The sequence below is a fragment of the Poeciliopsis prolifica genome, unplaced genomic scaffold, assembly GCF_027474105.1.
Source record: "Poeciliopsis prolifica strain line A6 unplaced genomic scaffold, Auburn_PproV2 SCAFFOLD032, whole genome shotgun sequence".
Classification (NCBI taxonomy): domain Eukaryota; kingdom Metazoa; phylum Chordata; class Actinopteri; order Cyprinodontiformes; family Poeciliidae; genus Poeciliopsis; species Poeciliopsis prolifica.
In genome coordinates this window covers 2,170,631-2,186,690 of record NW_026562407.1, presented here as the reverse complement: position 1 = coordinate 2,186,690, position 16,060 = coordinate 2,170,631, and the positions used below count along the sequence as shown (strand labels likewise).

The 16,060-nt window shown below is 37.5% G+C and overlaps 1 protein-coding gene across 2 annotated transcripts; it reads right to left on the bottom strand.

The window, feature by feature from the left end:
- Positions 1-34: 34 nt before the first annotated feature.
- On the bottom strand, positions 35-8,451 carry sb:cb1058 (uncharacterized protein LOC394209 homolog). 2 transcript variants are annotated; one of them, XM_055051149.1, is made up of 4 exons: positions 7,830-8,451; positions 5,246-5,351; positions 2,495-3,124; positions 35-1,151 (listed from the first exon to the last, which is right to left on the bottom strand). In XM_055051149.1, the coding sequence occupies exons 3-4, from the start codon at positions 3,083-3,085 to the stop codon at positions 996-998; spliced, it is 747 nt and encodes a 248-aa protein (XP_054907124.1). In that variant the 5' UTR covers positions 3,086-3,124; positions 5,246-5,351; positions 7,830-8,451; the 3' UTR covers positions 35-995. The 2 variants fall into 2 exon arrangements, with proteins under 2 accessions (XP_054907124.1, XP_054907123.1); XM_055051148.1 differs by lacking the exon at positions 7,830-8,451 and adding an exon at positions 6,350-7,275.
- Between the last annotated feature and the right edge of the window lie 7,609 nt (positions 8,452-16,060).

Sequence of the window (16,060 nt, the reverse complement as noted above, 5' to 3'; positions counted from 1 at the left end):
AAATGCATATAACATTAACAATTAAGACAAAAACTTGAAAAGTTCTTAAAGATTTATTGCAAATACAGTTTATTTATGCAAAAATCAATCGTCAACAGCTCTTAAACACACACTGAAGGACACCAGGGTTGCATTAGTCCCAAAACAAAATAAATCTTAAATATTACGATATATTTAAAATAACTATTTACAAAGCATTTTGTATAATTTACTCACAACTCCTGTCAACATTATTTGTATAATAATGTTTTAATTAATGAAAATAAATACCTAAAATAAACATTGCCATTTTCCTGTGCAAAAAATAACACCAAGAAATACACAGTTGCTCAAATTATTGTCTTTTACACTTAGTTGTTGTTTGTCCATTCAAGTTTCTACAACCTTCATGGGAACAAAATAATAGTTGATGTTTTTCTGTGCTGGCATGTAGGCGTTTAAATATTTTTCTATAAATACTGTTAATCAGATGCACTGAGTGTGGATATGAGTCAGAAACAGGTGTAAAGTGGTTGTGTGGGTTTGGGTGTGTATCCAGACTCCTTAACATCAGCTGATCCCTGATCAGCCTTAAATAAAAATGTGGATGTTTCCAAAACAAAAACTCCACCGATCAGTCATCGCTGCTTATGAAATCTTCAGTTCCTTTAGCAGTTACACATCAACACGTGAGCGTTTTCATCATGCCAACCCAAAGGAAACAAGAGATCATCAGTTTATGCTCCTGACGGTAAGTTAAATATAAAACCAAAAAAGATTTTCTCACTCTTTAGAATAAGGTAGGAAATAAAAGGAGCAGCTCAGTCACAAATGTTAGACTTCAATGCAAAATGGTAAAATAAATACCTGCAATCTGCAAACTGAAACAAAGCGTTAAGGCTGCACTGAGCAATCAAGACTCGGTAACAAACATCTATAATTATTGCTTAAGGTCCTGTAAATGTCAGGGTTGAAGCTCCGGCCCTGATTTCATTATGTTGGAGTTTAAAAAGTCTCTACTGAAACTCAGCCAGCACAGACGAGTGCAGGTTCTTCTTCTTCAGCGAAGGCGAGGTCGATGTTGGCGAGGAGGGCGTCACAGGAGTGAGCGTGACGCTGTAGAGGTTGGTGATGAAGGCCTCCCAGCCGCGACGAAGCGCCCGATCAAGCGCCTGAAGGAAAAGATGATAATTATGCATGAATTCAACAGATTAGTCCTGTTTTAGTTACTTTGGATTACATTGTAATGTTTTTATTTTTGCTTTTTACTGCAAGATTGTTCATATCTCTCATGGTATTTTGTTCTGGTCACCTGTAGGGTTCACTGGAAACTGAAATTTCCCTGTTAGGAGCACAAGCTGCCTATTGTTTCTAAAAGTGGAGCGGCTATGTCACTCTTTTCTGGGAAAGGAAAGTAACTAGGAAATAAAGTCTGATACGCTTGGGAATATTTACATTTCAGGGACTTTTACCGGCAGGAACTTCAACAGAACCAACAGTGGTGAAAAGGACCATCAGAAGTCACAATAATATGGATCTTCCCATTTATTACCCAGGTCTGGAAAAGTTAAAACAGTGTTTCAAAGAATCTTTGTTCAGAGTAGAATAACTCAGTTCACACACAAACAATTTAGAAATTTAGATGTTGAGCTGGTGATCAAATGTGGCTTTGATACCTTAAATAAAACAGGAGAAGATCTGCTTGGAGGGTTTTCAATGAATAATTAGATAAATCTGAATAAGCATGTGGCTGAGATACATCCAATAATAATGTCAAAAACCATAAAAGCTTAAGTGTAAAGTTGTCAGCCAGTTGATATTTGTCAAATATCTTTGACTAATATCGTCAAAGATATTTGACAACAATGTTTATTCAATCCTTTAATGCAGAAATCTAGTCTAGATTTCCGGAGAGAGTCAGACGTGATTCATGGGGCTTTTCAGTGGAAAAACTTCATATTTGGCCATTTTCATGCTGAAAAAGTCCTAATCTGGTGGTACAGGGGGGTCTGACTGTGAGAATTGTGTTGGTGGATTAACATCAGAGGAATGTTTTCATCCGTTGGTTTGATAGGAAGGCTCTCGTTTCAGTCCACTGATCAAAGAACGAGACACGGGAGACTCAGGAATGCCACCTCGGCGTGAGCGCGTCTCAGTCGGAGCAGAAAATCTCTACGACATGCGAGGATGGTGAAAGTACACGTTTCACGCCGCCTGATGACCTTTGTCCCCTGGTTTAATTTTTATGACCCATTAAGGGTGAGGTAAAGGAAAACTTGCAATTACTGTGCTGGTGATATGCACCAGTGGCTGCTGTACTTTGTCCCAGGTGGTGATGTACTATTAAGGTGGCATGAAGGGTTTCCTTGGTGATTAATAACCAATGATGAGCCTGAACTTTGCCCTCTTGTTCCACATGCTCGGTTACATAACCTTTAAGGGGATTAAAGTTTAACCAAGCGGCATAAATGTGGAATTTGTCTGACATCTTAAACCGGCAGAAACAAAGTCTCACCTTGCGATAATTCTTCCTCTTCACCATTTTCATGCCTTCCTCTTGCTCCTTCTTCATCTTCCTCTCTTCCTCTGACTCTTCCTCCTCTTCTTCTCTCCCTCTCTTGTTGTCTCGGATCAGAACCCGGTCATCTGCAAACTCCCGAACTTGGAAGTGAACAAGGCCGGGCTCCTTCACCGTTTCTTCCTCCGTCTTTACCTTCATCTTGTCTTCCTGAACTTCTGGGCAGGACGTCTCGCTTTGGGTTTGGTCCTCTTCAGCCTTCTCGTCCTTCTGCTTCCTCCTGGTGCTTCTTCTCCACCTGCTGCTGAGGCGGCTCGGCTTTCTCTGCAGGAGAGTCTCTCCGTCGTCCTCAATCGCCCCAAACCCCTCCACATCTTCATCTGCCAAGGTGTTGGGTACCGTTGTGGAGAAGGAACTGCCATCTTTGACCTCAGCCACAACGTTAGCACTGTTTACTTCACACCCGTCGTCTGTGGCGGTCTCGGGTTCATCAAGGCGGCCGTAGAAGCCGCTGGATTTATCGAGGAATTTAGGGGCCCGGATGGAGCTTCGGGTTGAGGTTTTCCTTGAGTTTCTGCCGATTGTCATCTTGTCTTTGCTTTCTTCTTAAACACTTCTTTGTTTATCCTAAAACAGAAAAGACATGACAGATTAAGAGATTAACAGCATTACATAATCCTTCAGCATTCTTTAGAGATTATCTATCATGCTTCCTTGAACAGGACAGGATATATATAGAACATGCTCACTGCATTTTTTGCACAAAATCATTCTGAGATAATGAGATTTTAGTCTGGTAACTTCTGCCTATTTCAGAATGAGTCGTCACAGAGACACTAAAACCATTTCCCCCCCCAACTCTCAATGGTGAAAATCGTCGCAAATTTATGTGCAATCATACAGCTGTACTTTTGAAAAGAACAAGTGGAACCTCCTGCACAACTAACAAGAATGCAGTAAATGGTTCCAGGATGGTAAATCAACAACTAAACACTTGTCTTTTTCAGCAGCCATTGTACAGAGCATAAAACTAGCTACCAAACATTGTGTAGCTCAGGTTGGGTTCTAGCTCGGGCTGGGCTGCGCTGGGGTAGTTAGGTAGCGGTGTAGTGCTTGCTGATTTGTGACAATATATTCGGAGATTTTGCATAAGCTCATTTTACAGACACCAAAAACAGCTGTTTTTAACCCCTTTTACTGTTTTTACACCCAAATAGAAGTACAAAAATGCACAAAAATGTAAATTTTTCATACCAAGTCCCCTTTAAATTAAAATTTTCTTGACCTTCAATCAGCTCAGGTCACTCTCAAAGGGTCTGATGCTAAAAGGAGATAAAACTGAGAAGTCAGTACTGTGAAAGATTATTACTGGACAATTCTGGTACAAATTCCAGCTTTGTTGATACAGGTTGTACAAAACTCTGCAGGTTTATTAGTGTAGATCAGCTGCTGTGGATTGTATGTACTGTAAAAGGTCAATGCCAGTGTTATCAGGATTGTCATTAAGCCACATGTCAAAACCAAAGGCACATTGTTCTTACAGATAAATACAAACACAGACAGTTCGACTTTGATATCCAGCTCTCCTGCACAAAGGCAAACTAGCATTCACAATCACAAACTTCAAACTGAAAGGCAAAGTTGAAGCCAGGACACTTTTAGTATGACTCACAAGTTACTAGTAGTCAGGATGTGATAATATCTAAAGCAAAATACCATGAAGTCTGAGCAGGTTTTGTCTTTGGGCAAAATAAACTAAACTTAACCATCTGTCTGACAAAGTTGCTTTAATTTTTAGGGTGTGGTTTAGGTTTTAGCACCATGGTCCATGGAGGAGCCTTAAGCAGGAGCAACTCATGCAACATTTGATTCATCAAAGTGTGAATCAGTCTCATGCTTTGACTGCAGCTGGGAGGGACTGCAATGAGACGACCTGGTTGCCTGTGAGTACGTCAAGAAAAGGGACTGAAAAATAAAAATGACCAAGCCAAGTCTCCAAAAATCTCAAACAATGGAAACAGTTTAAGATTACAAACACTGTCACTAGATTTTGATGATGTTCTTTCATATGGAACAACTTAAATTTCTTAAACGTATCAGCAGCTGGAGTGAATGCTACACATGTTTCCCCATGTTTTTTTTTTGTTTGTTTTGTTTTCTTCTGTGCTCATATTTTGGGATTAAACCAGATGAACCGTCAACCACAGCGGATCAGAGGCAGAACCACTTTGCATGCAATGACACCAAGCACCACCGATGTTCTTCTGCCCAACACAAACCAATACTGGAAAAGTTGGTCTTTGTAAAAAAACACATTTAAGGCATAATGTCTGTTTTAAATAGATGTTAGTTAGATGGTGAATTATCCTCTTTCAGAAGATGCCCATTTTGAAACTAAACAAAACATCTCAATGAAAGGTGTTTGGTTTTTTTAACCTAATTTGACTTTATTATTATTATTTCCTGGTTTTGATATGTCAGCTTTTTTTAATTGGGTAGTTGTGAAATTAACATTGAACTGTAGCTTAGCTGTTTTACATTTGAGTTTTTAAGTTTTCTATAACTTAAAGGAAAAACAAATCCTGAACTTTATATAAAAAGTTGGTAATTTACATCTTTTTAAGATTCATTTTCACGACAGGTACAACTGCTGGTAGCAGAAAGAAATCATTCTGGATATAGAAAAACTGACTAATAACAACTGAATTGAATTAATGTAATTAATAAAACAGTATAGTAAAGTCTTACCTGCTGCTGTCTGGAGTCCTTTTCCTGCTCTGTGTGAATGACTCAGGATGGCTCCCTTAAACGCACCATAAGCTCCGCCCCAACGTGACGTCATTAATGAGCTGAGCTGAACCAGCAGCAAAAAAAAAAAAAAAGTTCCTATCAGGGCCTCTGTACAGTTCAGACGCACCTTGTCTTTGCTCTTAGAGATAAAAACAAACACTGCAAACTAAAACACAAACTAATGCCCAGTTCACACTACACGATTGTCGGGCCCGATTTTCCCCTTACGACAATCTTAGAACGTTCTGTTCAGTAACAGACCAAGAACACGGGTAAGAAAAATAGAGTGGTACACATTGTCCTATGGGATGTGATATATAAATATACTAGATATACTAAATTATATACATTGCATATCCTGTCATACACATATGATCTTAGAATAACAGTACTATAGTTATGCACACAATTTATTCCTCCTTTGATAGTGTCGCACTGCCATTTACGTTCCTTTCCCACCTGTATTTTATAATCGCCATATAAAATTTGTTGTAATCTCAATATTATTTGTCAAATATAATTTCTCTCATAGTTTGTTTGGAATATTTCTTTTTTGTAGGCAATGAAAAAAAAACAGGCTCAACTGCTATCAATTAATTTATTTTCAAGTTGGGTAAAAATCTAAACTGTGCCAAATCAGTCCCATTATGTCCTAACAAACTGCTCACTCATCCATTTATTTGTTCTTTAGTTTGACATCTTTCTGTGTATTTCTTGTAAGGGTTTACATCCTGAACCTGCCAGCAACATGGTGGTGCGGAAGCCCAAAGCTATGGGGAAAAGATATCTGCACTCCACACTTTACAGAGCTTACACAGGTATAACATTTGGTTTATGTTTTTACACGTATGTTTCCTTTGTCAGAATTTATTATGATTATGATTATGATGTTTGTAGGACCACTTCCAGATCCCGACATTCTGACATTAGGAGAAAAACTACGCCAGCTGGAGTCCCAACCACTTATCGCTCTTGTCCTAGATGCTCTTTCACATTTGGAGCTGGTTCTATCCAAATTTGGGCCTGTGCCACAGGGCTCACCAATGTCTTATCAGTGCCCACCTGAAAAGTCCTCTGGTAGCGTCATTCTGCACCACATGGCTCCAGACTTCCCTTCTCTTCCTTTGATGCTGCATAGTCTTCCAAATATGTGCTTTGTGCCCACACTTGGTCAACTTATGCTTCTTCATTCTCTGCAAGTGTCACTGGAAATGTCTTATGAAATAGAAGCCAGAACAAGAGAGCAGTCCAGATGTCCTGCATGGGTACATCTTCGACAACCAAGACTTACTGCTAGCCGTTTCCGTGATGCTTGCAGAGGAGGAGTCTGCTGCCACAGCACTGGCATCTTGGATGATTAGGGGCTCCACTAGATAAACTGCCGCCATGAAGTGTGGTCTGCAGGTGGAGTCTGAGGTGCTGGCAAACTATGCTGAGATGTTGAGGGTCAACGTGCTTCCTGTGGGATTCGCCCTGACACATCATATCTTGGTGCAACTCCAGATGGTAAGGTGTACGACCCGTCAGAATCACCCCCGTTTGGACTGGTTGAGGTAAAAAGCAGCATGAAGAATGATGCATCTCAGGTTGCTCACCTCAAGGTCCAGGATGACCACTCAGTTTTGAGGCGTTCACACGCCTACTGCTGGCAGGTACAGGGTTAGCTGGCAATCAGCAGATTGGAACGGTGCAACTTTCTTACAGACACGCTAACAACAATAACTGTTGAGCGTGTGGCGTGATGAGGCTTTCATTGATCAAATAACTGGGCTTATTTTACTTCATCACCTTCACTGATGTGTTCATGAATTATAAAATGTGCAACTAACCCTTTTGTTCCTTTGCATTTCAAATATCCAATCTCAAGCTGTGTGAATCACTGTAAATAGTTGTTACTCATGAAACATACAGAGATGTGCAAATGTCTTTAAAAGGCAGTTGGATAATTTACTAAAATTTGTTTTCTTAACTGCAGTTGTCTTGAAACTTATGTTTTAAAATTTTTCTCCTTGAGGTTGTCTTAAGTATTTTTTTAAATCAATGTATGGTGTACAATCATAAAATATGAAATAGTTATGGATTTTTTTGTTTTTACTAGATATTGTAAATTGTAACTGATTTGTTTTTCTTGCAATTCAACTTAATACAAAAAGAAAGTCAAGTGTGCTGCCAAAGTGTGTTTTAATTGAATATTTTTTGCAAAAGTCTAGATCCACTTTTTGAAGTCTGGCCTACAACTCCTTCATATAATCCAGAGCTTCATCAAGTGCACCTGTAAAACCACAAAATAAAATAGCAAAACATACGGTTAGCAATAAGTTTTAATTATATATTTGAAACATTACTTCTGTGAAGATCAATACATGTTGTGAGTCGCAGCATGTATGTTTACAGCCATTGACTTAATCTCTCCACAAAATACATAACCACATAATCTCATAATTATGTGATCATAATAATAATAACATTATTATTATAGTAACAGTTATATTTTACTGAAATTCTCTTACATGGGAAATATATACAATATACTATCTTTTACCTGCGGGTGGATGTGCCGTGTAGTCATGGTCCGCAGTAGCATCTTCAGCCTGGCTAGCTTTCTGAGAGGACAAACTGCCGTTTCTTAGCCCTCTCGAAAACAGACTCTCTCATTGCCGGTGCAGTGAAGTTATTCCAGGCAAACAGGGAAGGAACAGCTCCACTTTTAAGGCGGCTGGTGGTGGATCCGCTAACAAAATCCTCCGGTGTGAAGTGGCGGCTACATACGAAAGTGCTCCCCGTCTTTATGCAAAAGTCCGGACCTTCATCTCTTCGGATCGCCTGGATCCACTACCTCCGTTGGTCCGGGTCCGTCGGGAACGCATGATATGACAGATAAGGCTGTTTTCTTGCCCCACATGAACAACCAGGGACTCAACAAAAACAACTGCGCCGAGACTGAGCCATTTTCCTAGCCTTTTAATGCTAACGCTATAGCCACCGGAAGTTGTCCAACCCCACATCCGCCCCGGTCTCGCACATGCGCACATCCGCCCTGGCCCCGCGCATGCGCACAACTGGTTCGGCCCCGCGCATGCGCACTTCCGCCCCTGCCTCGCGCATGCGCACAAACGCTCCGGCCAGGTGCATGACCTCGCACAACCGCCCCGTGGGGCGGGGGTATTACACAGAGTACATCTGGTTGAGAAGCGCATTCCTATCTTTGGTTGAAATGGCGCATTTGATTTTCTTCTGCAGTCACAATACAATTTTAAACACAATAAGCTTCATTAAAGGAGCTGGAATACGTTAAGCTTTCACGGTCAGTTGGGGGAAAAAAGGATAACTGCCATTTGATTTTCTAATAACGAATATTCAGGAAATGCTTTCTTCTATAAACTGCTCTGATGTTTCAGTCATTCCGTTATATGCATATATTCTACAACACAGCGAAAAATTATAAAATTATACGTAAACGGTTGATTAAACGACCAAACCGAAAACATTAAAAACAGTATTTTTTATGAAAAAAAAAAAAAAAAAAAAAAAAAAAACACCTCCATGCTGCGATGCAACAAATATAATCCTTGCTCGCGGCGTCTCCAGTTCTTAATCCAAAGCTTTGATTTTTGGTTACGTTTTTTTCGGGTTAAAATAAGTCCGCAAACTAAAGTTACCACTTCAACGTTGTTGTCCATGTTTGTTTGTTTACTCTAAATTCAGGTGGTAGTGCAGAATTTTAATTTGAAGGGATTTCGTATCTGGAATCAGAATGTGTTCGAGTGAAACCTCACACTCTGCGATCGAACCCGTTACACCTACGGTTTTAAAGTGTGTCTCTCTCACGTTTTCAGATTCGGCCGACTTTTCTAAAATTGTGTAGTGTGAACTGGGCTTAAGCGTCTCTATAGAAAGTTCTACGTTCAAACTCGTTAAGATCTAAAATATGCAGCGATTTATCTTTGCACCTTTTGCAGGCTTCCTGTTATCAGTGAATAGCAGTGATAATGTTGAACCTGAACAGCTGTTATTATTGTCAGCAATGAATTAAAAGTCTCAAAGGTTGGTCAACCTTTAACCTACATCACATCAAACTACAGGCTGGGGATAAAAATAAAACATCTGATTGTTTCGTAAGAGACACGATATCTGATTTTAATCGCTTGCTTTTCTATAAAAAAAAATAAAATACAGAAAATATGTACATCGGAGTATTCGGGAACCAGAACTTTGTGTTTTATTACGAAAATATGCAGTATACCAGCAGAATAAATACGCAACTTTACCAGAGAAAACATCTTAAAATTAAGAAAAAATAATTATTTTATTGAGAAAAACAAAATCATGCTCCGGCGTGATCAATCAGTTGTGTAGACGTTTCATTCAAACAGCTGCACAATCGTTTCAAAGTCCAAATACTGATAATAATTTGATGCATATATTAAATTAAAATTTTAATATTTCCAAAGTAAAATTAACATGAGTTCTCATAAAATTAGTTCTTTATTCTTCTAATATTATCACTTTGCTCTTGTATTGTTTTGACGCTGTTGTTGTGTTGTCTAAAGCAAAACAAAACAAAAAATCTTAACTTGCCCCAAATATTGTCATAGAGTTGAGTCCAAAGTTCAAATAGGAAAAAGTTGTGGAAACAAGATGGCGGCTTTAGGTGTGCTGATGTCACTGAACTGTAGAAATGGTGGGGGGAAAAAATCCAGATTTTCCAAAAATGTAATTTTCAAGAAACTGAAGTTTTATTAATAAATAAAATCACAACATTTGATGTCTTTCCGATTCGGAAACTATCATTAAAGTGATTTTAAAGACTGAACAACTGAATTATTTGAACCTGTTAACTGTAAAATTAAGGTAAATGAATCATGTCTTTTGGCTATTATTGTAAAATGCTGACTTGTCCACATATATAAATCAGAAGTCGTAAAAATTGGAGCCCCATAATTCAATAGTCCAATGAAGCAGCTGTTCTCTTTACGACTTAATTAACTTCATATTGTTTTTAGAGAATAAATTTCTTTATGACTTTACTTCAGTCCTTCTAGGTTGGCAAATATTTGCTTTTGACGATTCGTTTCACATCAGGGGCCTTCAGCCTGTGGCTCATGATACATGGGACTAGTGACAATTATCAACTTCTGCCTACAAACTCAGAACGTTTTAGATTAATCTCAAATATTAAATAAAAAACAAAAAAAGAACAAAAAATAAGAAAAAAAGTGGAACATTTTGGAATTTGAAAAGTTGTTAATTTTTGATTTTTGGAAGTCAGAAAGTTGAAAATTTTGGACTTTTTTGGGAGGGCAGGGGTCAGAAATTTCCAAGTTTTTTCCTAGAAAAAAAGATTTTTTTGGGTGGAAATTTACTACTACTTTATTTTTTAATCTACAATGACCATGATATACCTTTGTAAGATGTTTTAAAAATGCACTTAATAACAAATACTGGGTTAAGCAGTTTTTCTCATTTAATAAACTGACTTCCAATTACAGAATGACACTAAAAGTAGCAGTAATACTGTTTTAAATCTATTTTTGTCATTATGTTGTAAATTATGTTCTTTTCTTCATTTTCATTTCCCATAAGTTTTAACATCCCACAGAAGGAAATATATCCATTGTCTTTTCTGCAAAGATTTTGTTTTTTTTTATTTTAAAAGGCCTAAAAACAGAAGCAAAATGCGATTCTTTAAAAATGACAACATGCTTCCTATCACAAATATCAAAAATATTAAGTTTTCTTTTTTTAAGTTCATGCAGCATTTCTGGACTGACAGCAAATATGGCTGAAGCACCTAATTATTGTTTTATCTTATCGATACATTGACTACTTGCCAAGTACAAGCTGCGATATGGAGCCTTTCTGATTACATAATAATGTTTGAATGCACTTATCGTTCAAATGGTTTCCTCAAACCAGAAGTTGCATTTTTATCTGTTCTGGGATCAGATTTGCTCCAGAACTGATTGTCCCTCTTCTAGTAGAAAATATTTGTCCGTCTTCATTCTAGTTACTACTTTGGTGACTAAGCACAAATACAAATCACTTATTGGCCAAATATTTTGTAAGTCAATTAAATGTAAACTTTGTAAATTCAGATATTTTTTTAAGTTTACTTTCTAGAAACTTTCTGAAATCAATCTAAAAATGTCAGATTTTTTTCTAGAAAATGTTTGACTTTCAGAGCTTATAAATGCCTTTTGTTTTTCTAGAAGATTTCTAAGACAAATCTAAATATTTCTTTATTCCTCTTTATTTTTCCTGCCTGAAGGTCCTGTTATGCTGTCGCAGGTAGATGATTAGCTGTGTGTCAACCAAGATCCCAGCTCCTGCTTCTCACACATGCATGTTGAAGCATGAGGAGTGGGAGACATCATCAGCTGTTGTTTTATTAAACCCTGAAAGCTTGACACTGAGTTTCGTCTGCACAGAAAGCATTAAAATAAGAGTGAATCACTGCGGATCTAACAGAGTTACGACCTCAGCTCTTCTTACTCACATCCCAAACGGTGTGTGTGTGTGTCTCTTCTCACTCCATATACGGTCGCGGAGAGGAGACTTCCCCAGTCAGAGGGTGTAGCAGCCGTCAGTCAGCTGAGGTTAGAGGTCGATGATGGATGTTGCTGCAGGACGCGCGAGGCAGAAACAGGTGAGGATGATTAAATCTGCAGCTCATCAAACAGCTGAACGACAGAATGATCGTTCAGGTGCAAACTGAACCGATGAAAGTCAGACAGGTGAGAGGTGTGACTAAGAAAAGTCATCCTGAAAGTGAAGAGCGTCGCCTGACAGGCTCAGACGAAAACTGATGCACCGATGACAAACATGGCAACATTCAAAATGACCAAATACCAATGGATATCAACGCGAAACTAAAGCAGACCCTGTCAGATTTTAACCAGGAATAAACAAACTTCTGGGCGTTGGCTCAATTATTGGCCGGTAAATTAGTAAATTGGTGGATTTTGCCTATTTTTTCTATAAATTTCTTTTACTTATATGAGATTTTGATTCTTTTGCAAGAGGGAAAAATTATTATTCCAATCGTTCATTGGCACAAACTTTACTTTTAAGTGCTTTCCATAACTTTTTCAAAGGGTTGAGGTCAGTTTACTCTAATCCCCAGAACCACAGAAAGGCTCAGCGTAAATGAAAGGGAAATACAAAGTGAAGAAACATAAAATGAATAAATGTGATCAATAAGGGATGAGCATAATGCTGATATGCAGCCTTTACCAAATTACCTGTAATATAAAATAAATAAATAAATAAAAAAATGTCATTTGTGTAAGTATTCAAAATATTTTGTGACAATGTTTTCAAAAAGATGCAATGAATTAATTTAATTTCTAACATTGTTTTTGAGTGCAGAGAATCAGAAGGCTTTTGAAGGCTCTTTGAACACATTCTGGCAAGATCTTTGATATTTAATAAAATATTGACTGGCTTATTTCCTTTGTAAAAGACAAACATTAAGGATCAGAAAATATAGTATTTAGCTGCAATAAATGAGACCGATTCAGAAATTTGATTGATGTGAGAGTGAGACCTCCTGTTTGTATACAAGCTTTATTTTAAGTTAATCTTAAAAATGCTTTATTTATACAAAAAGGAAATTAAATGTTGTCATTTCTCTGCTGGTCATTGTTTTGTTTTAGAGTCACTGGATTTATGGCTGATGGCTTCAGTAATAAAGGACTGACAGCCCCCAGTCTGGCCCCGCCCCTCAGAACATTTGGCTCCGCCCACTTTATTTGGGGGTGGAGTTACGTCACACATTAGTGGCCAGATGAATCGCTGATAATAATTAGCAGCAATAATAAATATTATAATTGTCTCATTATGATGAGATAATATATCTCATGAGAAATTATATTATGAGATACTATCTTATTATATACTATAGAGATACTATCTCAGTGTTATATCTGAGATAGTATTATATCATAACATTGGATTATATCTCATATGTTATTATTATAACATATAATAATAATAATAATAATAATAATAATAATAATAATAATAATAATGTTATTATAATGAATACAATCTCATTATACTGAGATAGTATTCCATTATTTACTATGAGATAGTATCTCATAAAATTATAATGAGATAATAATGAGATTATTATCAAGATAATAATCACCTCATTATAATGTTATTATGAGAACATTATCTTATTAATGTTATCTCATTATAATGAGATAATAACTATCTCATTATAATATTATTATGAGAGAACATTGTCTCATAATAATGTTATCTCATTATAATGAGATAATAATTATCTCATTATATAAGACCTAATTACTAGCATTAATAATGAGATAATAATTACCTCATTACGTTATTATGAGATACTATCTCAATATAGTATCTCAATAACCTCATTATAATTATCTTGTTATAGTGAGGTTATTAGAATTTTATTGTGGGAGAATTATAATAATCTAACTACTGAACACAAACAATTATAAAAAGACCTAAATACTGAACATTAACAATTATAAAAAGAACTAACTAACCATTAACAACTATAAAAAGAACTAACTAACCATTAACAATTATAAAAAGAACTAACTAACCATTAACAACTATAAAAAGAACTAACTAACCATTAACAATTATAAAAAGAACTAACTAACCATTAACAATTATAAAAAGACCTAACTAACCATTAACAACTATAAAAAGAACTAACTAACCATTAACAATTATAAAAAGAACTAACTAACCATTAACAATTATAAAAAGAACTAACTAACCATTAACAATTATAAAAAGAACTAACTAACCATTAACAATTATAAAAAGACCTAACTAACTATTAACAACTATAAAAAGAACTAACTAACCATTAACAATTATAAAAAGACCTAAATACTGAACATTAACAACTATAAAAAGAACTAACTAACCATTAACAACTATAAAAAGAACTAACTAACCATTAACAATTATAAAAAGACCTAAATACTGAACATTAACAACTATAAAAAGAACTAACTAACCATTAACAACTATAAAAAGAACTAACTAACCATTAACAATTATAAAAAGACCTAACTACTGAACACTAACAACTATAAAAAGAACTAACTAACTATTAACAATTATAAAAAGAACTAACTACTAACCATTAATAATTATAAAAATTGTCAATTAATCTTATCTGTGGAACAAAGTTTTGTGTCTCTGCCACAGAACCTTCTGGAAACATCTTCCTGTCCTCAACATGGACGCTCTGCGTTGGCGTCTCTGCGTTGGACAGGTCTGTGGGGCGTTCAGTGGAGTCACCTTTGCTGAATGTTTCAGTGCAAATTTCCTGAAGAAGCTCTTGATGTTCCCCATCATAACTTTGAGCTTGATTTTGGCTCAGCACTCGTCTTCTCAGTCTCTTTTGCTCCGTCTTCAGGCTCTTTAGGCTCTTCAGGCTCTTCAGGCTCTTTAGGCTCTTTAGGCTCTTTAGGCTCTTTAGGCTCTTCAGGCTCTTTAGGCTCTTTAGGCTCTTTAGGCTCTTTAGGCTCTTCAGGCTCTTTAGGCTCTTAGGCTCTTTAGGCCCTTCAGGCTCTTCAGGCTGAACTGGGTTGTTGACAGTTCCTGTCTCAGGTGGATGCAGTCTATCCATGAGGTCCTTAATGATTGACATCGATTCCTCAACCATATATCTGACTACGGCTTTCAGAGGTCCCTGGTCGGCATGATTCCTTGGAGGATCATCTGAGTCGGAGTCCAGGCTGTGATAGATTTGATGCAACAGATATTTCACGATTAGCCGGTTTAAATACTCCGCGTGCTCAGAGCGGTATTCTCCACCGACGCCCATAATTTCAACAAAGGTCTCTGGCACTTTGTTCCCCACGGCCGCCTCCAAGGACTCGATAGTAAATAGTTGTTTGTGGAGATTTCTCAGAACTTTGGATGTAAATATTTCTAAGATCTCTCCACAAATGTCCCCCAGAGTGCAGCTGGTGCTGGGTGCTGGGTTCCCAGTCTCCAGCCTCAGCCACTCCTCTGGGGTCATGTTGATGAAGAGGCGGTCGACCACGGCCTCCAGGGCTTCCACGGTTACAGTCTCTACTGGTGCAGAACTGCTGGCCATGATTCCTCTGTTGGTGAGTTCAGCTGCTAAAATAACTGGAACAGGAGATCTGAGCTTTACCACGAACAAGTGCAAAGTGACGATGGAGATCAAGAATGAGCAACTATAGAGCCTGCTATGACGTCAGTCCACACGTCATAAGCATCAAAGCTCCCCCGAACTACAGTCTTATGTCTTGACGTAACAAGTCACGTTGCATCAGCAGCCTCTCTACTGCGCATGTCTCCTCCAGACTATCTATCTATTTCTATGTACAGTTGGGCTGCGGCGTCTGCAGCCATCAGGTTTCCTTTCAGCGCCTGGTTTGTGCAGCTCACACTGCTTCCGGTTCAACCCGCTGCTGGTTCATTTCTCACGGTTTATAGTTTGTCTTCATGGATGCAGCTGCATCTTCATTTTCCTCTGGTTGGGACCAAAATAGGAAGAAACTATTTGTCCTTTTCCCGGTAACTATGAACTGCGGTTTATTGATTTCCGTGAAACATATAAACTGTAGGAAAATCCTGCTCTGGTGTCCTTATTGTTCACCAAGTTGGTCTCATTTAGAGAAACTCTGCTTCCTGAGAGCTGATGATTTTACCGTGAATAAAACCGCTTTATTATCGCTAGTTAATAATAGCGATGTTTCGGGCATTTTCTCTCACCTGCATTTAATCATTTGGGCTCAT

Coding starts and splice junctions, on each gene's coding strand:
- sb:cb1058 (XM_055051149.1), bottom strand. CDS start 3,085: ATGACAATCGGCAGAAACTCAAGGAAAACCTCAACCCGAAGCTCCATC. Junction 1,152..2,494: donor AGAGGAAGAATTATCGCAAG/GTGAGACTTTGT, acceptor CTTTTCCTTCAG/GCGCTTGATCGGGCGCTTCG.